General features: G+C 50.9%; 13 protein-coding genes across 13 annotated transcripts; 4 read left to right on the top strand and 9 right to left on the bottom strand.

Annotated features, from left to right (window-relative positions):
* Positions 1 to 340: 340 nt before the first annotated feature.
* On the top strand, positions 341 to 2,214 carry BO88DRAFT_373198 (MFS multidrug transporter; the record flags this gene model as incomplete). The annotated part of the gene is made up of 5 exons (XM_025704262.1): positions 341 to 606; positions 652 to 673; positions 717 to 790; positions 835 to 1,164; positions 1,212 to 2,214. The coding sequence occupies 5 exons, from the start codon at positions 341 to 343 to the stop codon at positions 2,104 to 2,106; spliced, it is 1,587 nt and encodes a 528-aa protein (XP_025558778.1). The 3' UTR covers positions 2,107 to 2,214.
* A 128-nt stretch (positions 2,215 to 2,342) lies between these two features.
* BO88DRAFT_396085 (type 1 glutamine amidotransferase domain-containing protein) lies at positions 2,343 to 3,179 on the bottom strand (the record flags this gene model as incomplete). The annotated part of the gene is made up of 3 exons (XM_025705218.1): positions 2,343 to 2,731; positions 2,797 to 3,034; positions 3,102 to 3,179. The coding sequence occupies 3 exons, from the start codon at positions 3,177 to 3,179 to the stop codon at positions 2,343 to 2,345; spliced, it is 705 nt and encodes a 234-aa protein (XP_025558777.1).
* A 737-nt stretch (positions 3,180 to 3,916) lies between these two features.
* On the bottom strand, positions 3,917 to 4,688 carry BO88DRAFT_396083 (peroxiredoxin family protein; the record flags this gene model as incomplete). Its single annotated transcript, XM_025705217.1, has 5 exons — positions 3,917 to 3,988; positions 4,050 to 4,190; positions 4,252 to 4,415; positions 4,479 to 4,591; positions 4,642 to 4,688. The coding sequence occupies 5 exons, from the start codon at positions 4,686 to 4,688 to the stop codon at positions 3,953 to 3,955; spliced, it is 501 nt and encodes a 166-aa protein (XP_025558776.1). The 3' UTR covers positions 3,917 to 3,952.
* A 352-nt stretch (positions 4,689 to 5,040) lies between these two features.
* On the bottom strand, positions 5,041 to 6,533 carry BO88DRAFT_407972 (NADH:flavin oxidoreductase/NADH oxidase). The gene has a single exon (XM_025707587.1). It carries the CDS (start codon positions 6,427 to 6,429, stop codon positions 5,098 to 5,100), a length of 1,332 nt encoding a protein of 443 aa, XP_025558775.1. The 5' UTR covers positions 6,430 to 6,533; the 3' UTR covers positions 5,041 to 5,097.
* A 70-nt stretch (positions 6,534 to 6,603) lies between these two features.
* Positions 6,604 to 7,905, bottom strand: BO88DRAFT_373186 (alpha/beta fold hydrolase; the record flags this gene model as incomplete). The annotated part of the gene is made up of 3 exons (XM_025704261.1): positions 6,604 to 7,340; positions 7,393 to 7,595; positions 7,646 to 7,905. 3 exons carry the CDS (start codon positions 7,903 to 7,905, stop codon positions 6,691 to 6,693), a joined length of 1,113 nt encoding a protein of 370 aa, XP_025558774.1. The 3' UTR covers positions 6,604 to 6,690.
* A 181-nt stretch (positions 7,906 to 8,086) lies between these two features.
* Positions 8,087 to 9,837, bottom strand: BO88DRAFT_438282 (amidohydrolase; the record flags this gene model as incomplete). Its single annotated transcript, XM_025709663.1, has 2 exons — positions 8,087 to 8,603; positions 8,655 to 9,837. 2 exons carry the CDS (start codon positions 9,835 to 9,837, stop codon positions 8,137 to 8,139), a joined length of 1,650 nt encoding a protein of 549 aa, XP_025558773.1. The 3' UTR covers positions 8,087 to 8,136.
* A 928-nt stretch (positions 9,838 to 10,765) lies between these two features.
* On the bottom strand, positions 10,766 to 11,105 carry BO88DRAFT_457491 (uncharacterized protein; the record flags this gene model as incomplete). The annotated part of the gene is made up of 3 exons (XM_025710993.1): positions 10,766 to 10,798; positions 10,849 to 10,935; positions 10,992 to 11,105. The coding sequence occupies 3 exons, from the start codon at positions 11,103 to 11,105 to the stop codon at positions 10,766 to 10,768; spliced, it is 234 nt and encodes a 77-aa protein (XP_025558772.1).
* Positions 11,106 to 13,356: 2,251 nt separating this feature from the next.
* BO88DRAFT_407971 (putative solid-state culture specific protein) lies at positions 13,357 to 15,076 on the top strand. Its single transcript, XM_025707586.1, has one exon. The coding sequence runs from the start codon at positions 13,387 to 13,389 to the stop codon at positions 14,848 to 14,850; it is 1,464 nt and encodes a 487-aa protein (XP_025558771.1). The 5' UTR covers positions 13,357 to 13,386; the 3' UTR covers positions 14,851 to 15,076.
* On the bottom strand, positions 14,914 to 15,728 carry BO88DRAFT_349450 (CIA30 family protein; the record flags this gene model as incomplete). Its single annotated transcript, XM_025703453.1, has 3 exons — positions 14,914 to 15,097; positions 15,166 to 15,621; positions 15,682 to 15,728. The coding sequence occupies 3 exons, from the start codon at positions 15,726 to 15,728 to the stop codon at positions 14,914 to 14,916; spliced, it is 687 nt and encodes a 228-aa protein (XP_025558770.1).
* Positions 15,729 to 16,572: 844 nt separating this feature from the next.
* On the top strand, positions 16,573 to 16,862 carry BO88DRAFT_457488 (uncharacterized protein; the record flags this gene model as incomplete). Its single annotated transcript, XM_025710992.1, has 2 exons — positions 16,573 to 16,619; positions 16,679 to 16,862. 2 exons carry the CDS (start codon positions 16,573 to 16,575, stop codon positions 16,860 to 16,862), a joined length of 231 nt encoding a protein of 76 aa, XP_025558769.1.
* An 891-nt stretch (positions 16,863 to 17,753) lies between these two features.
* BO88DRAFT_446550 (DUF3425 domain-containing protein) lies at positions 17,754 to 18,802 on the bottom strand (the record flags this gene model as incomplete). Its single annotated transcript, XM_025710298.1, has 3 exons — positions 18,569 to 18,802; positions 18,193 to 18,516; positions 17,754 to 18,163 (listed from the first exon to the last, which is right to left on the bottom strand). Exons 1-3 carry the CDS (start codon positions 18,720 to 18,722, stop codon positions 17,754 to 17,756), a joined length of 888 nt encoding a protein of 295 aa, XP_025558768.1. The 5' UTR covers positions 18,723 to 18,802.
* A 118-nt stretch (positions 18,803 to 18,920) lies between these two features.
* On the bottom strand, positions 18,921 to 20,125 carry BO88DRAFT_149365 (uncharacterized protein). The gene is made up of 3 exons (XM_025701508.1): positions 20,059 to 20,125; positions 19,190 to 20,007; positions 18,921 to 19,130 (listed from the first exon to the last, which is right to left on the bottom strand). Exons 2-3 carry the CDS (start codon positions 19,857 to 19,859, stop codon positions 19,120 to 19,122), a joined length of 681 nt encoding a protein of 226 aa, XP_025558767.1. The 5' UTR covers positions 19,860 to 20,007; positions 20,059 to 20,125; the 3' UTR covers positions 18,921 to 19,119.
* Positions 20,126 to 21,016: 891 nt separating this feature from the next.
* On the top strand, positions 21,017 to 24,478 carry BO88DRAFT_396065 (oligopeptide transporter; the record flags this gene model as incomplete). The annotated part of the gene is made up of 13 exons (XM_025705216.1): positions 21,017 to 21,209; positions 21,268 to 21,324; positions 21,387 to 21,463; positions 21,513 to 21,671; positions 21,727 to 21,857; positions 21,908 to 22,190; positions 22,239 to 22,414; positions 22,468 to 23,074; positions 23,122 to 23,194; positions 23,241 to 23,422; positions 23,472 to 23,589; positions 23,646 to 23,732; positions 23,794 to 24,478. 13 exons carry the CDS (start codon positions 21,017 to 21,019, stop codon positions 23,985 to 23,987), a joined length of 2,337 nt encoding a protein of 778 aa, XP_025558766.1. The 3' UTR covers positions 23,988 to 24,478.
* Between the last annotated feature and the right edge of the window lie 150 nt (positions 24,479 to 24,628).

Here is a 24,628-nt window from a genome sequence, read left to right as displayed (position 1 = left end):
TCGTGCTTCAAGGAAGATACATTTCCATAAACCCCGCGTGCCCCCAGCAGTACTCCGAGCCTCCATTTCAGCATCGTTTTGCATGCTGGGCCATCACCTGCACATATCTCCAGATCATGGCGCACCCCTTGATTGGTAGGGTAGACACGAGTTTATCCACATAAGCTCTCTGGCGGACACGCAAAGTAACTCAATGCACGATGATCCTCTACCAGATTCAGTGCCTGACGCGTGCTACGCACTATCTAAGTACTACATGTTGCGGACCAGGGGAGATGCACCTTACAGGGATGATCGACTGAAACCACAGCCGATCTACTTTTAGATATGTCCTGTAGACATGGCCCCAGTCAAGAACGAACTACATATAGTCCCCTGTGACTATAAATCGACAGACGAGGAAGATATTCCAGGAGGCTCATCAAAAACCAAGCACGTCGGTCAAGCCCAGGACATGGACGAATACCTACTGAAAAATGAGCTGGAGTTCACGCCAGATGGACAATATGTCCGGTGGGCAAAGGGGAACAAGAAGCATCCCCGCAACTGGAGTGCAACACGCAAGGTGTACGATATCGGGTTGATTTTTCTGCTGGATCTCTTTGTGTATGTATTTACACCTCGATGTTGGTACACTGCTAACGACCGCAGAACCGCTACGAGTACTGCTGGTGTATGTTTCTCATCCAACCGTGTGGCGTTTCTAATGATCATAGACATCGGCGGCTTCAGAGGCTCAAAATGAATACCATATTGGAAATACCCTGTGCACATTCTGTTTCGTGACATTGTACGTTCTCCTGGACTTCTGACAGGACCCGACTGACCATACAGATTCCTTATGGGGCAGGTTGTTGGCGCGATTGTCTTCCCTCCGTGGTCCGAGTGCTTTGGGCGCAAAAAGCTATATTTTATCAGCAGCACCGGTAGTGCGTTATGTTGCCTGATCATTGGGGTCGTTCATTCTTTGGTGGCCGTGGTCATCTGTCGCATCGTCGGAGGATTCTTGAGTGCTATCCCATACACCGTTGGCAGCGGCAGCAATGAGGACATGTTCAACTCGCGATCTCGCATCTGGACCACCTTTCTCTGGACCATTGCCTCGAACGTCGGTCTGCTAATTGGCCCGATTATCAGCATCCTTGTCGTTGAAAGTTTACATTGGTATGTTTCCCTGTTACGGCTATCCAAAGCTAGTTCTAATTCTGTAGGCGCTGGGTATTTTACATATACACGATCATCCTCGCTGTCATGAGCGCGTTCTTCCTCCTCATCCGAGAATCACGTCCCGCCCTGCTCCTGGCCCAAGAGGTCTCACGCATCCGTCACGAAACGGGCCACGACAGCCTACAGCCTCTGACCCACGACCACTCCCCTGACCTCCGCACCTTCGTGAAAGCCTCGCTGTTCCGACCGCTGCAGCTCTTCTTCGGTGAGCTTCTCATATTTACCATGGCCATGATGATCGCCTTCTCCTTCGCCTTGGTCTATATCTTCACCGAGGCACTCCAGCCCATCTACGAGTCCATGAACTTCACACCATCAGCTGCCGCTTTGCCTTTCCTCGCCGTAGGTGTTGGTGTTTGTTTCAGCACTTTCACTCGCATTATCGATTTTCGAATTATCGACGCCAAACACGCAGCCTCCCAGCCCGTCAAACCAGAAGATAAACTCACCGGACTGGCCATTGGGGCGCCTGCTTTTGCGATTGGGCTGTGGTGGTTCGCTTGGACCATTCCCCCCAAGGCAGAGGATATTCATTGGATCGTCCCTACGGTCTCCCTCGTTTTGATTGGATACGCATTGAACGAATTCGATACTGTGTTATATGGATATCTGGCAGATAGCTATCTGAGCTATTCGGCTAGTGGCACGGCGGCGGTGCAGTTGGTCCGAGCAGGGATGTCGGGGGCTTTTCCACTGTTTACGCGGCAGATGTTTGATGGGCTGGGAGCGAACGTGGCAGCTTCGTTGTTGGCGGCGTTGGCCACGGTGTTCTGCAGTGTGCCATTGTTGTTTTTGTTCTATGGGGAGCGGATCCGGGCGAAGAGCCGGTTTGCGAAGCATAGTTTGGAGGTTCAGGAGCAATTTGTCAAGCAAGGTTGAAAAGTGCTACTGTTGTGCTTGTTTTCCCGGGTTTGGGTATTACCATGACCTATACAATGTGGTCTGGGCGTTCCGGAGTGCAATCCGTTGATGCAATTTTAGATAAGGTTAGATTTGTCAGACACAATAATTATTGTTGACCACAATCAACATTAGATAAAACAACATAGCATATATCATTCTCATCGTATCGAAATGACATTATTCATAACAATCCCTCACCACACCAAATCAACTTACAATCCCAAAGCCGTCAAAATGGCCTTTCCAACCGCAGTCGCACTCGCCGGGTTCTGACCCGTAATCACCGCTCCTCCCAGCTCAGCAACCTGCGACACCACCACCTTCTCCCCCCACGGCTGGTCAGCCTTGACATACGTCGCTCCCACCCTCTTCAACTCATCCTCCAACATAAACGGCATAATCGAACTCAGCTGGACCTGGTCCTCCTCGGTATTAGAGAACCCAGTCACCTCCGCACCCTTCAACAACGCCGTGCCGGAGGGCGTCGTAGCGTTGACCAGCACCGCAGGACCATGGCACACCGCCGCGACGGGCTTCTTGGCCACAGCAAAGGCCTGGATTAGGGCCAGGGAGGTCTTGTCGCTGTAGAGGTCGTACATGGCTATATCCCAGAGATAGTTATCAGCATTATGTTGAGTGTAGATGGATAAGGCATGGGAGACATACGTCCATGACCACCAACGTAGAAGATAGCATCGAATTCAGAAACTCTCGACACCACATCCGACAGCTTGACGGTGTTGGTCCATAGGGACTCCTGCTCCTTGAGGAATTTCTGGGACACGGGGTCCTCCTTGAACATTTCAATGGAGCCCGGGTCCAGTGGGGCTTTGCCGCCGGCTGGGGAGGCGATCACCAGCTCGGCTTTGGAGTGCAGGACGTCCCAGGGGTGGGCGAATTCGGGCTATATTATTATTTTGTTAGTGAGGAGGTTTGGAAGGTATGTATCGGGGATTGGGGAGGAAGCTCACCAAGAACCAACCGGTGGGGTTGTTGTTGGCATTGTGGTGGTCGTGGGAGGTCAGGACGACGAGGACTTTGGGGGCCATTTTGAATATATTGTTATTATAAGGTTAATTGATCGAAAGTCAGTTGATGATATGAGGTTTGCTTTCTACTCTGTATCTTGGGGAGAAGGGATCACAGTTTATTTAAATGCCTGGCGGGGTCTGGCTGGGGGAATTGAACATGATGACATCAAACAGGCATAGCTCTGGTGGGGTGATTGCTGATTAGTCACTCAATGTCGCGGGGCCACAGGAGACTTGCCCTAGACAGGACTAGTGTCAGGCATCGATCCCTGAAGGGTTCATTATTCAGCTGGCTTCGATCCTGGTCGGGCGGTTTCGATTGCTTCAAAATGGGTTATGTTCAAGCATTTCAAGGCTGCTAGTGGCTGCGGAGACAATATGCTTATGTCCGATCTGGATTGATAATCCTGTCAGCATTTTAGTGCGAGGACCTGGTTGTCTGTCCTCCATTTGTCCGGTTGACCGCTTATAGTGTGATTAGCTGTGGGACTGGCTGGCTGATCAGAGCCTCGATACGGAGTAAGGCTTACTGTGTAAAAGCAGGAAATTGGTACTAGTACTATTCAATACTGCTGTGTATCGGCATGGGGGTTTTAAAATGACTCAAGTGCAGGTGTGACTTGATAGCACTCTCTAATCAGTCTATGTGGATAAATATATAGTACCACCTACTACTTTGGACTTGATTCCACCTCGGACAGTTCACTTCATTACTATTCATATGCTGTAGCTACTTTTATCATGCAAATGAGATTGTTTCTACAACATCGCATCTAGTGAACGCTCAACACTCACAGGTTTGCCAGAATAGCATCAGCGCCCGAGACCTACATTTATTAGTATACATTACCCAATACTAAACAAGAATGGGGAGAGAAAGGTACATACCTTAACAGCACCCTTCTCCGTCTCAATCTGCGCATAGGTCACCTTGCCATGGTCAATGACAATGGCGAAACGCCCGGTACGACCAGCGTTGGCCCAGCCAAGGGTGTTGGCGAAGCGAGCATCGGGATCAGTCAGGAAAAGCTACCATCGAAGCCTCGTGAGCAATGGAGGAAGGAAAATATTTCCGAGGGGAGGGGCTCACAATATCATCATTCTTTACGTTGTTGGCCTTTCCCCAGGCGCTCATGACAAAAGGATCGTTGGAGGCGATCACTGCGACAACCTGCACGCCCTTCTCCTTCAGCTGAGGAAGGTTCTGGATGTAGCCGGGGACATGGTTGATGGAGCAGGTGGGGGTGAATGCACCTATTATGATGTTTTGTTGGTCGGATGTTTATTTGAAGAAAAGTGATTAGGGTGGGTACAAACCGGGAACAGAGAACAGGACGACCTTCTTATCCGCCCATTCTTTGGAGGCGTTGTAGTTGATGGGGATGCCACATGCGGTGATTTCGCCCTTTTCTTCGCTCCAGGGGATGTACCTGGCTGTTCGTTAAATATAATAAGGTTACTCGTGTGACGGACAACGCACTGGAAGACAACGTCGGAAGGGAAGGAATCGCCGGGTTTGAGAGCCATGGTTAGTGCTAGGGCGGGTGGAAGAGGAGTGGAGAGGATGAGGAGGGATCAAGGGATGGGAAGTTGTCGGTGTTGTAGAGATGGAACTGCGGGGTAGTGAATGAAGGGTGGGAGGAAGTAATCATCCATATTAATAAGTAGCTACAGCTGCAACTAAGTACTACTAGTTACTAGCTATCCATTAGTCGGTGGCGCCCCCAAGGTTCAGGTTCTGATTGCGCGATGCCATTCCCGAAGCAGCAAGTAGCCCTGATCTTGCAGTGCTCGGAGGTCTCCGTATGCCGCCGTCTTGCTCGGGTCGGCTCGGCAATTGAGATTATCACTAGTAGATTTCTTATATCATCTCATCGCTCTATTGCAATAGTGGATTATATGGGTCTATAGTCTTATATCTAGATCGCTCAATGGTTCAAACCAGTCCAGCCCGCCAGAATTGCACCGGCACCTCCACCTTCGCTCCCAGCTTCTTCGCCGCGTTCATCACCCACTCTGGTTCACGCATGAACTGCCGCGCCATCAACACCAGATCTGCTACGGGCTCCGGTCCAGATACCGTCGCATTGGCGGCGTGCGCCTCGTCGGCGCCTTCCACGAGTCCCCGGGCCTGATCGGCCTCGGTGATGAACCCGACCGCGCCCACCAGCGTCTTCGCGCCGGTCGCATGGATGGCTTTGCGCACCTGTGCGGCCAAATCAATGTGGTAATTGGTGTGGATGTTGATCTTCTGGCTGTGGTGGTTACCGCCGGAGCTGACATCCAAGAGGTCGACTCCAAGCTCTGGAAGCAGAGGCAGAAGCTTGAGCGAGCTCTCCATGTTCCAGCTGCCTGATTCCGCCGCAACAGCCTGTCCGTTCAGCCATTCCGTCGCACTGATCCGCAGGAACAACGGGGTACCGCTGGGGACGGCCGCTCGAATGGCGGTGATGGTCTCCCGGAGAATGCGTGTACGGTTCTCGAAGCTGCCTCCATACTCGTCCGTCCGCTTGTTGGTCACCGGGCTCAAGAACTGGTTGATCAGGTATCCGTGAGCAGCGTGGACCTCGATCACGTCAACACCAGCCCGGATGGCCGTCTCCGCACTCTTGGCGAAGGCCTGCACTATCTCCTTGATCTCCTCAACCGTCAAGGCCCGAGGCGCCCAGTATCCCTCGCCAGTTCCATCCCAGGCCTGGTCCGCACCACCGCTGGGCCCGACCACCTCGGACGGGAATCCGCCTGTGCTCTCGTCCGCCTTGACGCAGGGCTTCTTGGCCTGCACGCCCACCCACGGAGGGAGCACGCTCGCCTTGCGACCCGCATGGGCGAGCTGGACGGCTACCTTGGCACCCTGGCTGTGACAAAACCGCACCACGCGCTGCAGACTCTTGAATTGTTCCGATTCGGGGGAGTGTTCCCACAGACCCGCGTCGTTGGGGGAAATGCGCCCGTTGGGCTGGACAGCCTGGGCTTCGACGAAGACGAGACCGGCGCCTTTCAGAGCGAATTGGCCCAGATGGGCAATGTGGTAATCCGTGAGGGCGCCAACGAAGGGAGAGGAGGTATCGCTTTCGGCGGAGTACATGCACATAGGCGAGACAACGACACGGTTCTTGAGGGTCACATCGCGAATCTTCAAGGGGCGGAAGAGCGTGGGAGTGTTGGGGTCGGCGGGGTTGAGGGCTTCGCCGCCATTGTTGGCGGGGGTAAAGTAGGGAGTCTCCGTGGAGGGGATCACACGGGGGGCTTGGTGGACGGAACCCATGGCGATGGAGAGGTGTGAAGGAAGGGAGTGAGAGGCAATTGCTGTAGCGAAGGAGACATGATGAACAATGGCAGGGTGGGTTTTATACCCAGCGCGTCCGTGAGGTTGAATTGAATTAATAATTGACCCTCCGATGGTGACATTTTTCGGGTTGGGGATCTGCTGACAAATGGGCCATTCTCGGATATTCGGATGGGAAGCCCTGCTGTTTGGGGATGCCCCATGCAATGCTACCAGCACGCAAAAGATCCAAGGGCAAACCTACTGAGAGAGCGTGTCTTGAATATCTCTCAGAGTCTTCAATAATGCAGTGTCCAAGCCCCAGAGCGTGTCATGTCCCGTCCCTTTCTCCATCACCGATTCAAACGAGACCACTCCGTGGAGATCGGACCTGGCGAAGCAGTCCTCGAAGTATTTCTGTCCCTTGGGTCCAATCATCCCATCCTTCTCTGCAAAAATGGCCCTGATCTGCAAAGGCTGCTTCACCTCCGGGTGGCCTGGTTGGTACCACTGTTCTGCCCGCACCAGCCATCGGATATAGATTGGGAGATCTTCACAGACTCCCCACAACCCGGTTGTCTTCTTCAAGCAGACAACAGCCTCATCATTCATTCCTGTGGTATCCTCCAGGAAAATATACTCGATGCATAAGTTCTCCAACTCCTCGGCGGTCCGTGGGTCCAATTCATCTGCAGTAAGATTTGGTTCACGGTGCTCAATGTCTTCTTTGGACGCCCGGGGAATACTGCCGCCCATCGAGGCGAGGACTTCCACGCTCGAGCAGAGCGAAGGGACTGCTTTGGTGACTACGAATTTCATCACCTTGTTCCATTGTTTCAGAACGCCAGTAGGGATCATCCTGGCCATTTGTAAGGAGAGAACGTCCGAGTGTTCGGGCTCCACCCACGGTGCTGCGAATGTTAGCCTGCTGTGAGTTTAGTTGATGGCAAAAGATAAGCTAACCCATCAGTACTGCCATTGGCCTTTTCGGGTACAGCAGGTCGCGTCGATGCATCAACAAATTCAAGATGTAGATAGTGCCGGCACTGTGAGATATAGGGACGACGTGCTTAATGGATAGATGTTTCAACACCGCTGACACTGTCTCCAGCCATACTTGGACTCGCTGTCCAGGGGGAACCCGAGTTGAACCGCCAATGCCGGGTCTAAGATGTCAGCTTTCATCCGAGAAGGAAGGGATAGTGACAAAGAATACCGGTCGATGGAGATCATTCTGACCTCCAGTTTGTTAGCGAGATGGTCTTTCTGGCAGCACCATAGCCGGGATCCTGCCATTCCCTGAATCAGCAGCATAGTCGGGGTGGGTGAGCCATCCTTCGTTGTCCGGGGTCCGATGTCTGCATAGGTAACCGCAAGACGCCCATGGTTCGCAGTAGCAGGCAGAACTATCCGCTCATGAAAGCGCTTTTGTGCGACGAACTCGAGCAGGTGGACATTATGGGTATTATTCGACATGGTTGTGGAGACTAAAGGTAAGATTATGGAAGATATTGAAGTTCAGCCCGGTTCGGTTAGTTGTATTTAGTGCGGGGACCCTGGCTATATAGACTGGTAAATTAACGTTGGGATTGGAACAGGCAGCAACAACATAATCATTTGTACGCGGCCTGTACTCAACAATGATTTCATTCAACAATGTAACCATCCCTACTTACTGCTTGGCAGGACGTACAATTTCCGTCAGCCTTACGCCTGATACACTTTCCTTCCCTCGAACCACGTCTCCAGCACGTTCGCACCCTTGAAATTCCCCTGGCTCAAATCCCGATCGACGACAATAAAATTGGCCATCTTGCCCACTTCCAAACTTCCAGTGCGATGCTGCGCCCCAACAGCCTCTGCTCCGCTGAGCGTCAGAACGCGACAGAGGATCTCACCTCCGCGTTGCATCGCCGTCTCCCCCAACGCGAGACGCCGGCATCTCCCTCCAGGTTTGTATCGGACGCGTTCAACAATCGCAGCCAGGGCATCAAATAATGATGGCGTCTCGGGGAGCATCCAGTCCGAGCCAATGGTCATTAGAGCGCCCGATGCGAGCACTCCGTTGAACGCCCATTTGTTGAGTTCGGGATACTCTTCCACAACATCGTGATGGAAGATGGCGGGTGACATCTCCGCAGTCACTTTCAACAGAGCAAACCGCGCAATGTCATCTGATACTTTATCAGTACGCGCGACCATTCAGCAAAAAGAAATGGACTTACCCTTGTGCACCGCATTACAATGGGCAAGCTCGTGTCTGGGACCAGCCGGATTACCGTCCCGGACCTTGGCGATGACATCCAGCGCCAGTCGAGCAGATCCCTCACCGGCGACATGCAGTTTACACGTCATGCCCCGGCTGTCGTATTTCTTCACAGCCTGGTAAAGGAAGTCTTTATCCAGCGCCAAATGTGTCGGAATCGGTTGTCCATTCGCATCCAAGTCCGCCTGCGTGAATTCCGGAGGTAGTGGAGCCCCATCCAACCAAAATTTCACAAATTGAGTATGCACATGTCGGCTCCTAAACCCTTCAGCCACATCAATCAGTCCGGCTAGACTATCCTTCGGTTCCATGGCAAAATACACCGGCGCTGACACGATGTGCGTATGGATATCAAGATCCAGCCGGTTCTCCAGCTCCAATTCCCGCACTGCATGTAAGTAGAGCGTATTCCCCGACGCTTCCTGACAGGATGTGATTCCAAATTTGTGGCATATGGACATCGCATGGTGGATCGCGCGTTTGACATGCGCCAACGGCGGGATAGGCAGACAGTCAAACACAGCCGTCATGGCATTCTCGACGACTTCCCCGGTCAGGGTTATTCCATCTTTTCGGCGGACGTAGTACCCGCCATCAGGATCCGGGTAACCATTAGGATCAATTCCAGCACGGATAAGTCCAGCCGTATTTAGCAGTATTCGGTGACAGGAGACTTCACGAATGAGCACGGGCTGGTCAGGGTACTGCTCATCTAGATATTTGCGATCGGGCACGCCGTTCGGGAAATGGCTGGCCTGGTAGAAGTTTCCGATGAGCCAGTCCCCGGTAACATTGGCGTAGGCGCATGCGCAGGAACCTTTAGCGAGTCGAGATGTGAGGTTGTCGGGGGTCGAGTCGAAGCCGATGCGGGCTTCGTTCAGCCCTTGGAGACCGGCGACAAGCAGGTGCGTATGGGCGTCGTGAATCCCCGGCATGACGAAGCGCTGGCGGAGGTCATATTGGATGAGGCCGCGAGCCGAGGCGATCTCCAGGATGGCTGTGTTGCTGCCAATGTGTTCGATGACCCCCGTCGGGGATACAATAAATGCCTCGGCCCAGGGTTGGTCGTTGTTGATGGTATATACGCGACCGTTGTGGAAGGCGAGGGCGTTGCTGGAGTCGATCGAGGAATAGACTCGCATTGTGGATAATAGGTTGGTTTGCTATGATTAAAAAAGAGTCCACTTGATGCTCTTTATACAAGTACTGCCTCGGCTACGTTGAGGTGATATCCGATGCCGGAATAATTCCGTATCACATCGACTAGTCACACCCAACATTTCACTCATCAGACGCCCCCAAGACCTGGTGTCCTATGCGTCTTCAATGGATGCGTTGGCTGAGCATACTTCCAGGTTTTGTACAGTCTAGATTTTCCTGGACACGTGCTAGTAGATTAAGTACTTGATCCATCCGCCATGTAAACAAGACCCTTCCTCTAAGATTGTCAGGTTCGGCCCTGAAAGCACAGAGTTGAGTATCGCTCACATGTTTCCAGAGAGCATGATCCTTACCACCCGTATCCACTGAGATAGTACCTCTAGGCATATTCAAATTAGAATCTAGGAATATCTAGGGCCACGATCAGGGTCCACTCGAATACGGCCCACGCACTTTGATTATTTCACTGCATTCGTATCCCCTATAGCTCATCTGTTGTCCGACGTTGCACGCGCTATGAATTGGCCTGACTCTGAGAAATGTAGTAAATTCATAGAGTGTAACAGCTCATCATTCAACATTAGCCAAGTCACTTCACTGCAACGTCAATTCGACAGCGGTGCAATATTACTCTGTTGATGAATCAAGCGGCAAGTAGTATACTCTCCCCATGGCATCATATCATATCAGCTGATGCCAGCCGTCTTGGTATATGCCACTTTACACAATCTACTGGCATTCCACTCGCATTGAAAGATCCCAGACAACGGGAATGCGCTCACTTTCTCGAGCAGCAACATCTTTGATTTAGTATCTGATCCTAAGGTAACAGCTTAATCTTAACTTCCATTCCGACCACCGTACGTCCTTCTGCATACCTCACTTTGCCAGGCTGAGTAGGGGATAAGCTCAATCATATCGCTCACGGCAGCGGCCATAGCGCTAGTAACTACAATGAGTAGGCGATCTAGCTAAGAACAATGTACACTCACCTCGTGGTGCTGCTTGCGGCATTCGTGGCAGCGGTTTCCACGACGACATTCCCAATCGTATTCGCAGCGTTCGCCACAGTAGTTTACCTGTTGAGGCAACGAGAGTTAGGCTTGCAGACGAAATTGTGAATCATGGCCCATACATCGAGAGTGCCATCGGTAACCTTGGTGCTGCCAACGTCGTCGGTGCTGGACTCCGTTGCAGTAGCGAGGGCAAGACCCAGTAGGGCCATGGATGCGAGCAGGGTGAATCTCATGATGGTGCTGATTGGTTTGTTAGCATGAACACAATATAAATTGACGTTGTACATGCATAAAAGAGCTCAACTATTGGGTTGTCAATCTGTTGGTGGGTCCTGTCGTGATCGAGCTCGAGAATGATGCCTTCTGAGGAAAGCCATTCTTTTTAAGCGCCTCGTTACTCCTCAGTTGAATGACAAGTCCATCGAAGTATTCTTTCTTTTTTTATCGCATGACTACCACTGTACTACTGAAGACCAATGAAAACCTGTTGTCTCGGTGGGTGTACTGGCTCGGCTCCATTCGCAGGGTATCCGAGACACCCCTTTGTGCTCTTTAAAAGTTAAACTTGCTACTTCTGCTCATGAAGTCAGCCCTCCTCGGCGCAGGAACCACCGACGCGCCAAGCCTGGAGAAGGTTAATGTTGTCAGTTCAAGTATGGGGTTGTCACAATCTGCTAGTCATCCTCCCCGCAATCAAGGCTTGTGCGACAAGCGGAGGATAGGGCAGTCGACGTTGTGCACGACCTACGAAGGCCGCAAAGCCCTTCTAGGCTATACTCCAAGGCCGCTGGGTTCCTACATATCGAAGGGCTATGTTGTGCGAAGGAGACTAAAACACCTAAGTCGTGTTAATTCCTATAACGGCGATGGATATTTGGGGTAGATGAATGATTTTGGTATGAATATATCAGGACCCCATTTTCCATTGCAGGTGCCCTGAACGACTGCGCATTTTCAGGACGTTACACAGATTAGCTTATTGTTGACTCCGAAAGCTAATTCTGCTGCCAAGATGTAAGCTTATAATGAGGAAGACCTGCTCTTATGGCTCGATACATTTGTACAGCTGACCTGATCCTCGGGGACGGCATCGAACATCATGCCATTGGCCTCTGGTGAATGACTCCTCTAATTCTTGGCAAACGATGTATGCGGTCTTGCAATCTCTGCTTCGCTGTGGACTTGCACTGGTGAGACTCTACCGCCGTTCGAGCGGCATAGGTAAACTACCTTCCCTTCGTGCAGAGTGCAGTCTAGAGTTTCGGAGACACCGAGATGATATCAAGATTCTGTTAGCCGCTTCTTGTGCGCCCAGCAAACTCCACACTCAGGAACACGAGAACCAGAAGGGTGTCAACTGATTTTGACGTATGCCATCATGGAACTGAACGGCTAACATATGGGATTCTATAGCCTATTTGTTTCTGATTTGATGATGCCCACTTACAGTTGTGGGAGTCTTGATCGGAGATGCCATGGTTTATGCGCCATACAGCCATGGATGAACAGGATATCAAGCAAATGCACGGGCCGAGCTAAACAGCTTCCTGACATCCCATTGTTCATAGTGGAGCATCCTATCTATGATTGGATACGGCTAGGAAGGTTACCATAGGCATGAAGCCACCCTGGACGCCTGCGGTAGTTCTCAGCCATATCCGGGGGTGTGAAAGAACGGAAATCCTTGCCGCAAATGTCTAGCTAGGAAGCTTTGTAGGAAGAGTGGGGAGTGCACTGGCTTGTCAGGATGGCAGGGCCAGACTATTCAGCAAGACGAGCCTGCCTTAGTGGGCAGCTAATTATCAGACAGGTGGAGCCAACAGGTAGGCGTGTCCGATATTCCTTCCCTTGACGCTTTCTTCCCACTTTCGCGTTCAATCCTCCACTCGCCGGATATTGAGTACTATCTGCATTGATACATTGGGATGCCCAGTACTGTGAATCAATACAAGGGAAAGTGATCTTGATAGCGAGCCCCCCTAAACCTCGTGCACGATCTGTTATGAAAAACTGGTACATCTCAGACTTCCAAATGCGGGTCCCGATATAGCCGAGCCCACAACTTCCCAGGGTTACATCGATCTGCAGGATCCGTCAAAGTCGTGGGGAAAGTGCCCGCCCACTTGCTGAACCGGGACAGAGATCGATGACAGGCTCCAACAATGATTACCCAATTTTAGGACTGATTTTATCTCTGGCTATCTTCCTGGTTGGTCGGCTACCAGATGGATTGATCCGCGGGGAGTTTTGTTCAAGTTTTGCGGAAACTCCGACCGCGAACGGTAATCATCTTTCCTAATGACGGCTCTTGACGTCGACTAACTACAGGAAGTTATGGCCGTAAGGTAGTCCTGATGTCGTCGTTCCGTGGATAATGTGGCATGTGTTAGGGCTGATCAGAGGTGGCTCACGCATAGATTCTCAAAAAGAGGTTATCATATAAGACGAAAGGCTTAGAAGGAGCTGCAGAAAAAGAATCACAGCATCGAAACTCGCCATTGACTACAAATAAGAATGACTGCTGTGACACTTCCTCAGCCACTTCCAGTGGTGCCGCCTGAGCCGTATTCCTCGACGAAGACGGCCATCACCAAAGTCCCTATCACACTAGACTGTACTTTACACGACCTATACTCCTTGGACAATGACACTCCCCAAAACATTGTTCTCGCTTATGATCACCCTTGCAAATACCCTCACGACCAACTCAATTCGTCTCCCTATCCGCGGTTTCTGTACGCTGCCAATTTTCCCGATATGAACGCAGAAGGGGAGATGCCGAACCTACAGAAGCGCGGTGTCGCCCAACGATATTCCTTCGTGGCTGGTCGTACACCTGTCCTGATGATTGACCTCAGTGGGGATGGGGGTGAAGAAGTTTCAAGCCTGTTGACAACGTCAAAGGACGAATTACGGCGTCTCTATGACCAATTGAGCCCGGAGCAACGGCCCAACGCGCAAATAGTCAAGAGTACGCACGATATCCGACTGACCCCGGACTCGCGTGCAGTGTTCATTGTGCCGCATGATCATATGTGCGCAATGTTAGATCAAGCACTAGAACCAGAGATGCTTTATGAAATCCTGTCTAAGCGTTGGCTGGCCATGAGTGGTCTGCCAACACCAAAGACCAAGGTTATCGATCCGCTACCGGTCAAATCCCGGATAGCAGGCCAAGACGCAGAAGTCAGGCGGATGCTGCAAGCTGTTCAGCAGCAAAGCCTCCCCTTTGTGGTGAAATTATCTATTGCTACCTCGGGCTGTGGAACATTTGTTATCCGACGTGAATCGGATAGAGACACTGCTATGAATGAGATACGGTGTCTCCTCGAAGATGGGCTCAAGAAAGTCAATGAAGAGAATGAGCAACTGTACCCTGCAAGCTTCGTCATTCAGGAGCTAGTGCCAGGTGAGGCCCATGGGGTCACATTTTTCATTACCAAAAAGGGCCGTGCGGTGTACCTGGCCACGTCTCGACAGCGTTTCACCCAGGAGGGGTTCTGGAACGGTGGGTGCGTGTCGTACCTCTTGCAACCCATGTTTCAGGATCGGTATAGATCTACGATAGAGGTTTTGGCCAAATCATTGCACCAGAAAGGGTACTACGGGCCGGTGGGAGCCGATGTCATGACAGATGCAAATGGGGAGCATGTTATAGTCGATGTCAACCCACGCGTTACCGGATCTTACCATTTGGGGCTGCTCAAGACCCATTTCATGCAACGTGGGTTATGTGAAGCGGCAGTTCTCTCCCGCTTAGAGATTCCCTGCACGCAGAATGCTTTTGAGGAACTATTCGCGGCGGATATTGCGCAAGGAAGGTTGATAATAAACGCATGGGTCACTGATTCGAAAAAGGAGAGTAGTCATGCCGTCCTGACGGTGGGAGCGGAGGACGCTGTCAAATTGGGTCGGTTGATCCGTCTCATCGAGACATTTGTCAAGACGGGAGAATATGCTGAAAGTGCTGAATTATGAGTGGATGATAGTTGTTCAATTTGGCGTTTATTGATGTCTGTTGATAGAGGTAATCTAGCATAGTCACCAGCAGCATAGCCATCCTAGGCCCCTGCTTTCTTGATCGTCGCTAAAATGCTTCTCATCATAATATTCCTCATGATCCTCAAAATCATTCGGGTCATCCCTATACCGTTCCTTTTCTTTCTTGATGCCCCTGATCCACTCTATTTCCAATTCAAAATCCCCTTCCTGTTCCCCGAAGAAACTATCACAACCGAGTCAGCACTAGACCAATAGCCCCAGCCGAACCAACCAATGCAAAAAGGCACTCACCTCCGAATCATAATCCCAAACTGCTTCACCCCCGCCAAGATCAAGGGTCTCCCCATATGCACCTCTCTCCCACGATACGTCGGCCGAAACTCCTTCCATCCCAATTTTACCTTCTTCTCCCCCTTCTCGACCTTGAACTTCGCCTCCCAGACCAACCCGCTCCGTTGGCGCCCATCCGGTCGAGGATCCTGCAATTCATCCCTCAAATTTAAGGTATACGTGTGTCCATCACTTTTAGGGATAGAGAGTTCCAGCCCAGCGTAGCTACTCAGATCCCATAATTCGGTGGTGCTGGCTGTGTGTTGCGAGGCGAAGCCTGCTCCGCCAAGGGTCTTGATGTCGAGATTGCCGTGAAAGGTAGCGGTGTTGGTGTCGTCGTTGATGGTGAGGTGAGATTGCGAAGAGCCACCGCGCACACGGTCATCGGAGGAGGTCCAATCGGTGGAGGACCAACGTCTTTGATTTGGTGGTTTGTTAGGTGAGGTTGGACGTGATGGTTTAGATGGGTGGACTTACTGCGGTCCTCCGAAGAAGTAGGGGGAAGATGGCCGTTTGTTGCACATCTCTTGTGTATATGCGTTGCGTTCTGGTTGAGGTTGAAGGGGAAATATTGTGAATGTTTGGAATTTTGCGATAACATTAGAATTGTTGAGAATGGATAGAATGTGGATCGATCGATCGCCGCGGTCCGGACTCGATGACGTCGGTGCTTTGTATAGCTTCCGTTGCCGCACTTTATCGTTCGGGTTGGGTCGCGACGGGGCTAGACTTGTTTGAGTTCACTGTGTGAAGCTTGAATACTAAGTAAAATTGCATTGTCTTGAGGGGATGCGATATTTTGCGTTACTCTTTTTGCTGTAACTTCGGTTGCTATTGTAGACAAGGTGTTTCATGTCTTGTTGAGGATGTCGTGACTAGTTCTGCCCTACCTGCCACTGCCTTCAGGCTAGGTCTTATTATTCCTCATGAACCAAGCTATCTACTGTATAGGGCCTCTTCCATTGTCGTAGATCTTCTCAATCGTCAGTAGCGTAAAGGATGAACAGCAGTCATTCTAGAATACAATCCGCTACCGGGTAGTCACGCAATGAGGGAACTCTCATTGCAGGGCATGACTCCCTCGGTTCATCTGTGATAACGTCGCCCTGACGCAAGCTCGTAAAGTAGAAAGCCAGCTTGTGAAAAAAGACAAAGAGGTAATAAGCTTATCCGCCGGAACACGAACCGACTGTCGCTCTCCCGACGGACGCTAAATTTTGACGTCACTCGTCCGCCATCATAACCAAAGCTATATTAATATTAGTCTTAATGTCCTCGTTGCTTAGAATGTGCAATCCAAAGATATTGTGCTACTCACTATCTAGTCTGTCATATACCTAGTCCACATTTCTACCGCTCTCAAACACAATGGCTGCTGCTGGAGGTCTTACTGGCGGTCACCCGCCCTCTGTTCGGTATGTCACTGCTCTCTGCATTTTCGAATGTATCATGCGTGGTTTATTGACCAATGCAGCTCTCGCAACATTGCCATCTTCAGTGTGATCGGAATGATCGCTGGTGGTTGGATGTTCTTCCGCGCACAGTCACCCAGCAAGGAAGAGAAGCTGTATTCGCAGAAGGACGTCCATACCATGGTTGGCGGGCAGACAGGCGAGAACAGAGTTGGTCGTGCACCGAGCCATCAGAAGAAGGATTGATTCAACGTGTGGAATGTGTATGTCTGATCAAGGGGTGTATAATACGTATCAAATGAGCACGAGGGAGGCGTCTGGTGTTATGAGCTTGGATTGTGTGCATTTCAATTGTTGTCTTGATCTGTCAATCCCGGAATATACTATCATGATAATATCATCAAATTAATGGAGTGGATGCATAACTATCTGTCCTGAAGAGTGTGACTGCAGCTGTGTGCTTTTTTCTGTCCTACCCATCACTTCGACAGGCAATGATGCCCAACCCCGCTCGCGACCGTGTCGGTGGTAGAAGAGGTATCCACATTTGAATGTTTCACTACAGTAGTGGTAACGGGGATGTGCCTGTCTCTGACGGATGACATCCCAAGAGCTCTTCACGCAGCCTCTCTGGCTGTCTCAATCATTTCTTAACTATTTCTTGCCTCAGGCTCTGAGATAAGCGTCTCTTGTGATCCAACCAGCTAACCTTCTCTGGATAGACGATGTACCGAATAGGATTAGTGCAGCGCTAAATGCTGGCATCCGCACTCCCATTAAGCCGAATTGGGAAATCCGCGGATGATGGCTGGCTGACTTTCTCGGATTATCGAGGTTATGCACATCGCCTATACGCTCAGTCGTTGAAACTGATTATTGTCACCACCTTATTATTTATAGAAGAGACGAATAGTAGTCAGTGACTAAACTTGGGTTATCATTGTCTACTGCCAATCGTCGGATTATAGTAACATCCGCCACTGACTCAACCATGGGTGGCAACAAATATATATATCACCAATACTCCTCCTGTGAGTAGTAGGCAGTAATAGGAGTTCAATCCAGTGATACTTCCTCTAGATGATCAAAGCGACAGACGAAATAGTATAATCTGAAAGCATATGCATTCTCACTACACTAGTAGTTACCGGCATAAGGTATTGCAAAGAGTGGCCTCTCTCCCCGACGCATCCGCCATGCATTGGTTGAACGAAACAGTTCCCAGCAGTCATTGACGGTCCAACCCCACAATTGAAAGAAAGTCTCGGTGATTTCCCAGCCAGCGGGATCCCAAGGGTCTTTCCACACGATCACGCCCGTTTCTCCTATCCCCGTCTGACGTCTATGCCCCGACCGAGGTACCTGAGAGCGATAGCCGCACATATCCCGACACAATTGGCGATCGTCCATCAAATTCTCCATGAGAATGAGATTGTCGCGCATCCTAGGTATGGGAATGAGATCAAGCCAGGGATGATGGGGCACGGTTCGTTGAATCTCTGTGGGCTGTAATGCAGGTGGCAGGAGAGCCTCCCGACCGATTGTTGCTAGACATCGTGGTCCAATTAGGGCGAACATTGATAGCGCCTGTCAGCAGCCATATCTTTGGGATCATAACCCAAAATGTCAACATTGGCGTATAATGCCCGCAAAATGTTTAATCGAGTTATGCCCAAGCGCATATCGGCCTGTGGTGAGCCAGTTGCAAACTCAACATGCACCATGGCCTCTAGTTGTTGCAGGGTACTGCGGGAGTTTGCGGCAAACGGACCAAATGTACGGAGTTCATCCAAACATTGGAAATCGAGTCGATGGGGCGTCGACGCCGTTGTAGACCACGCATGATCATAGTATGGCTCAGATCTTTCGGGCAGCGCTTTAGCCAAGTGCTGACGGCGCCCTATCTGGATCGTCAGCCAGCCCACTCGGGAGAGACTCGTTCGCCAACCTACTTCGGGCCCTCTGATTTAACCTGTTCTGCAGCCTGCGCCTATCCTTGGGATCCGTCACACCGATCCACACATCCTCGAGTCTAAGCTCAATCTGCTGCGGCGGTGATGTGGAGTCGCGATGAGCAGCCGCATGTCCACCTACTGCTTCCCGCATGGTTGATCCACGTAGAGATGCGAGGTGCAAGATGAGTGGTAGCACTGCTCGAACTGACACTTAGAGAACGCTAACATGCTGTGTTGGAGGGGCAGACACTGGTTTGCGACGATGTTTTTCGCTCTCCACCGTTATCGCCGATCTTATGTCCGGCCCATGTCATCCACCGTCCCCACGGCTTGGCTCTATGCCTGCCGTTCTTATAGACGGCATCCTCCAAGTTCATGTAGGCAGTAGAACATATTGTATGCGACGACAACATTGAAATATTTTGGCATGAGACCGTCTTGCACATCAGATCGGTACCTGCTGGGTTTTATGATGGACCACATCTCAAGGCGCATATTCTGACATCGCACCGCTCGGCGGGCGGGGTGATTATTGCTTGACTCGGCTATTATATCAGAACTCCTTGCTTTTCAGCATTCGAGACAAACACAGAGGCGAGGGTTGTTGACCGGCCTTACCCTTGCTGCACTCAAATTCAGACGTACGCGAGGTCGGTGCAAGGGATGCATTACCCAAAGAACAAAAAGTGAGACCGATGAGTATGGTTATAATGCAACCTCGGCTCGGACACCCCAGAAGTGGTATTGGACTTGCCCATCCCAGTCTAACTGTGGGAAAGAGTTGTTTTTTTCCAATTGTTTTTTGCGCAGCGCGATCGGCAAAGTCCTGGCAGCCGACTACCATTAGCGAGAAAGTATCTAGGAACATTTGGTTCCGAAACATAACCAGACAACTGATTGTATATATGCAGCATTGGGTTGGAAAGGGCCAGCTGATCGGGACACCAGGGCGATCGGCATTGACCGCAGCTGAAGGTTTTGCTATCACTCGCTCGGACACCTTCTGGTGCAAAACAATCCAATCAGGAGCTAGATGCTTCTTCTTCTTTCCGAGTGTAGGTGAGCCATGACCATGGTTATTATTTCCACAATGCTTGTCGTGTATTGGCCTTGTCTTGGGAGCTTCCGTTGGAATTCTCACCCCCATTTTTGTCTGGACTAAAACCTTTGAGGCTGGCGTCCGCGGCCACTGGCCAGACCTTCTCTCTTGGGATAGAACTCCGTTCGCGTGGGCACAACAATCCACGCACTGACTGTGTTCGTCATCGTTGGGCCTCGTCCGGACCATACCACTGTGGATGCGAGAGAAGTATCTATCTGCGAACGTGGTATCAGAGAAGTTGTGGGGACCATGTCAAGTTTAGTAAAAGAGTGAAATTGGATGTTCTGTCACCTGCCAGCTCACTGAATCTCAGTGTTGCCCTAGCTGCATTCTACTAACCAGGATGTCAGCTGATGGGATTTGAAGACCTGTATCGGGGCACTACCCCACTCCAAAACACAGTCGCATCTTTTCACTCCAATAGGGAACAAATCAGCGTGGATTGATCACACGATTGCCATCCGCTGCAGGGAGTGACAAGGGCATGAGCGCGATGGCTCGCTGGAGAATACCTCTCGAAAAGCGGGGAATGTAGTAGCAATTAGCCCTGACCAGGATTCGGAGACTCGCGGCCAATAAGCTGAACTCCGATAATAGATAAACGTGCTAACAAGCTTGGAGGAGATGGTTGATCGACCATCGATTAGCTTCCATCCTTAGCCCCATCCCGGCCCCTCAGCGCTGTCGGCGATAAGGCCAGTCAACGCGGTGCTCCAGCACGCCATCCAACGCCAAAAGACAGAATCAACGTCGGACCACCTTAATTAATGGATTTAGTATAGAAGACGCAAGAGTCGACCCCAATGGTGTTTGGTAGGGCTCGTCAACCCTGAATGATTGCTGCCTGCCACATGGCGACAGCTCTGGTTAAAACTTCGCGCGTAATTCCAGAACTGCGCCGGAATATGCACAATGGTAATCCGGTGTCGGGCGCTCCGATGCCACCATCGAAAGTGGATATGACTCGTGGACTGAGCGGCATGTTATCACAAACCTTCACGGTCGGTGACACTGCATCCGCTAGAGCTTCACGGTCGGTCTTGGCCTGCTGGGGTTAGGAGCAAGGGAACCAATCTGCTAAGCGTCTCCTTCGATAGGATGGTGTGCTTCACCTGCGGGTTGTTATCATTTACGGTGGGACTATCGCCAGACCGCAGCTACTCCTGCCACTTTTTGTGGTACCTGCTCGATCGTTGTGGCAGATAAGATGCAGGTATCCGCGGGGTCTATGGGCGCTTCTGGGTAATATTATTGATCTCGGTGCATATCCACTACAAAGGCTTGCTCGTTTGGTCACTCCTGCGCCAAACGTTGTCCTCTTTGTTACTCAGGAGGCAGCAGGCATGGATTCGGTTCATCATCCAGAGAATGAGGCCAAAGATGCCATCGAGACTAAGCAAGCTGGTGTCACCGACGTGGATGCCGAGCTGCTCGAGGAGAATGATGACCTGAAAAGGCAGAACATTGTCGCCGAACAGAAGGAACTTACTCCTCTCGAGGCCTTCAAGTGGAACGTTGAGGGGGATCAATCACCCTGTGAGTATTGCTGGCCTGTTTGACCGATATTCTTCGTTTACTGATGGCAGGTGTTCAGTTCCAGAAGTCGCTGCCTGTGTGCCAAACACCGATGACCCTACCTTACCATGCAACAGTCAGTCAATCCCTTCCAGGAGAATGGAGGGGTGTAGTGGTCAACATACTGATGTGACACAGCATTCCGGGCATGGGTTCTGACCACGATATTTGTTATGGTCTTCGCGGCAGTCAATCAATTTTTCAGTCTGCGATATGTACGTGAGAACCTCCATTCGTAAGTCGTGTCTGGAACTGACTGTTTAGCCATCCCTCACTGTTCAATATGTTGTCGCTCAATTACTCGTTTACCCAATCGGACGAGGATGGGAGAGGCTGCCGCGATGGAGGATACCTCTTGGAAGATTGTCCTTTGACCTGAACCCGGGGCCGTTCAGCATCAAGGAGCATGCACTCATTACCATTGTAAGAGCCATCAAGTATACAATGGCGTTTGTACCTCAAAGACTGATCAAACCAGTGTGTGAACATCAGTGCCTCAATCGCCTACGCCTCCAGCTCTCTCGTAGCTATCGTCATGCCACAATATTGGGGCAAGGACTATGGGGCGGGATTCTCGTTTCTATACCTCTTGACGTCGCAAATGATGGGGTAAGTGTCCTAAGTGTACTTCCTACCAGCACACCTGCCTGACAATATAGGTTCGGCCTTGCTGGCATGTGCCGCCGTTGGCTCGTCTATCCTGCAGCCTTGATCTGGCCTCAATCTCTATCGTCCACGGTCTTGTTCCGTGCCCTACATGAACCGCAAAATACGGCACCCGCCAATGGTTGGAGACTGAGTCGGTACAGCTTCTTTGGGTATGCGACTTTGTTTGCCTTTGTCATCTACTGGTTCCCCGACTATATCTGGACAACTCTCAGCGCGTTTGCATTCGTCACTTGGATTGCGCCGCACAACCAGAAAGTCAACACAATCTTTGGTGTAAGACTTCGATACCGCATGCTTCAATGGGCTCGCTAACATGGGTAGATGAACTCGGGTCTGGGGCTGCTGCCTCTCAGTCTGGACTGGACGCAGATTAACTACGCCGGATACCCTCTCATGACCCCGTTCTACATTACCTGCAATGCTTTTGCCGTGGTAGTCTTTTTCTACCTCTTCCTCTCCCCAATCCTATACTACAAGGATGTCTGGTTTAGCGCATAGTGAGTGCCCAACATTGAATACACATGGAGATGTCTGTTAACAGCATGCTCAGCCTTCCTTTGCTCTCTTCTTCCACCTTCGACAACACCGGAAGCGAATACAATGTGACCCGGGTGGTTGACTCTAACGGTGACTTCGTGCTCAGTAAATACAAAGAGTATTCGCCAATGTATCTTTCCATGTCGTACACGCTCACCTACGGCTTGTCCTTCGCGGCGGTGACAGCCATCGTGGTGCACACCTACCTCTACAACGGATCGGAGATCTGGGCTAAGTTCAAGAACGCGCGTCACGGGGGTGAAGACATCCATCGTCGCTTGATGCGTGCTTACCCTGAAGTCCCGGACTGGTGGTATGGCGCGTTGTTCGTTGTCATGGCAGGCCTGGGGATCCTCACCACAAAGTATTGGGAGACGGGTCTGCCGGTCTGGGGTTTTATCGTGGTGTGCTGCGGAATGGGCGTGGTCCTCATTGTCCCAGAAGGCATCCTTGAGGGGACAACAAATCAGCGTATCTTTCTCAATATCATCACAGAGCTGATTGCCGGGTACGCCTGGCCGGGCAAGCCCATCGCCAACATGATGGTCAAGTGTTACGGATATAATGCCGTCAAGCACGGGATGGACTTTGCTCAGGACCTCAAAATGGGGCAGTACATGGTGTGTCTAATCGATCGATAGCACGCTGCAAGTATTAACAGGTCTAGAAAATTCCTCCGCGTGTTCTGTTCTTCGGACAGATATATGCCAGTATCCTCGCCACGATGACTCAGACAGGAGGTAAGAATATAAATACCTAGCAATGAACTCAAGCTAATTGGCGCAGTGCTCCGGTGGATGATGGGAAATATTTCTGGTCTATGCGACACCGACAATGCCCAGCGATTTACCTGCGCCGGCGCCAAGGTGATGTACAACGCCAGTCTGATCTGGGGTACCATTGGACCACAGCGGATGTTCCAGTCCGGGCAAGTCTATCACTCGTTGATGTACTTCTTTCTCATTGGTGTATGTTTGAACCGCTCCTCATATGTTGTATACTTGCTGATAGCTCTAGCCCGTTGTAACGGTGATTGTGTATCTGATCTACCGACGTTATCCGCAGAGTTGGGTCAAATATGTCAACGTACCCATTTTCTTCAACGCTGCAGGAAACATTCCTCCTGCCAATACTAGTCCGTTTGCTCCTTCATACCATCCGAGCATACAAAGAAATGCTAACATGGCCCAGCACAATACTCGCTCTGGTTCATCTTCGGATTCCTGTTCAACTACCTCATTCGCAAACGTGCCCTGGCTTGGTGGAAAAAGTACAACTGTAAGTATTCCCCGTTTACCAGTGAGACGATCGCAAGTACTCAAGGCTCATCACATAATAGACCTCTTCCAAGCAGCGATGGACACTGGCACGGCTATCGCTACCATTGTGATCTTCTTCGCCCTCGGGTACACGAACACCACCTTCAACTGGTGGGGAAATACGGTGGGATCGAATACCGATGATGAGAACTCGGTGCCATGGCTGACGGTGCCTGCCGGTGGTCACTTTGGCAAGGGGCCTGGGGAGTTCTAATAGATATTGCCCATTAGGGGCACACTGTGGTGGGGTAGCATTGTTGATACACTGCCGACACAAATGTCAGAGTGGAAGATGGTTGCCCCGTGGAATTAGTATAACCTCCATGTATGAATTTGAGCGATGAGATCAATAGTGATTATACAATAAGATGATATGTTATGAATCCAGGTGCCTATCGCCTGGAGCAAGGTTAAGGAGCAAGCAAACAAGATACCAGCGAGATGAGTGGAGGCGTGGGGAGGATGGTAGAGAAATAGCACAATCAAGACAAGGTATACTTATTCTCCGATAACCACACATCTACATTATGTATATTGAACGATAATAGATAACCGCCGAGCAATCAGAAACTGCCCTGATCCGACGGAACCGAGTCCAGTGACGCTCTGACAACCACATGGATTGATGCAAATCATCCCAGCCAATGAAGACTTATCCGTCAGCCGCATGCGTAAGGCAGTGACATCAAATTCTCCTAAACCAAGTGATTAGTTCAACCCACTTTGATCCCTTATCAACATGTCTTCTCTTTGTATACCAGAAAATTTTGTCTGCCCAACGCCTATCCTCGGATATCCTCGGTTGGTGTCGGGAACAGCCACAGTACCGAGCGGCTAGCCGTTGCACGAGCCACA

Source organism: Aspergillus vadensis (genome assembly GCF_003184925.1).
Source record: "Aspergillus vadensis CBS 113365 unplaced genomic scaffold BO88scaffold_27, whole genome shotgun sequence".
Lineage (NCBI taxonomy): Eukaryota > Fungi > Ascomycota > Eurotiomycetes > Eurotiales > Aspergillaceae > Aspergillus > Aspergillus vadensis.
This window is presented reverse-complemented; position numbering and strand designations above follow the sequence as displayed.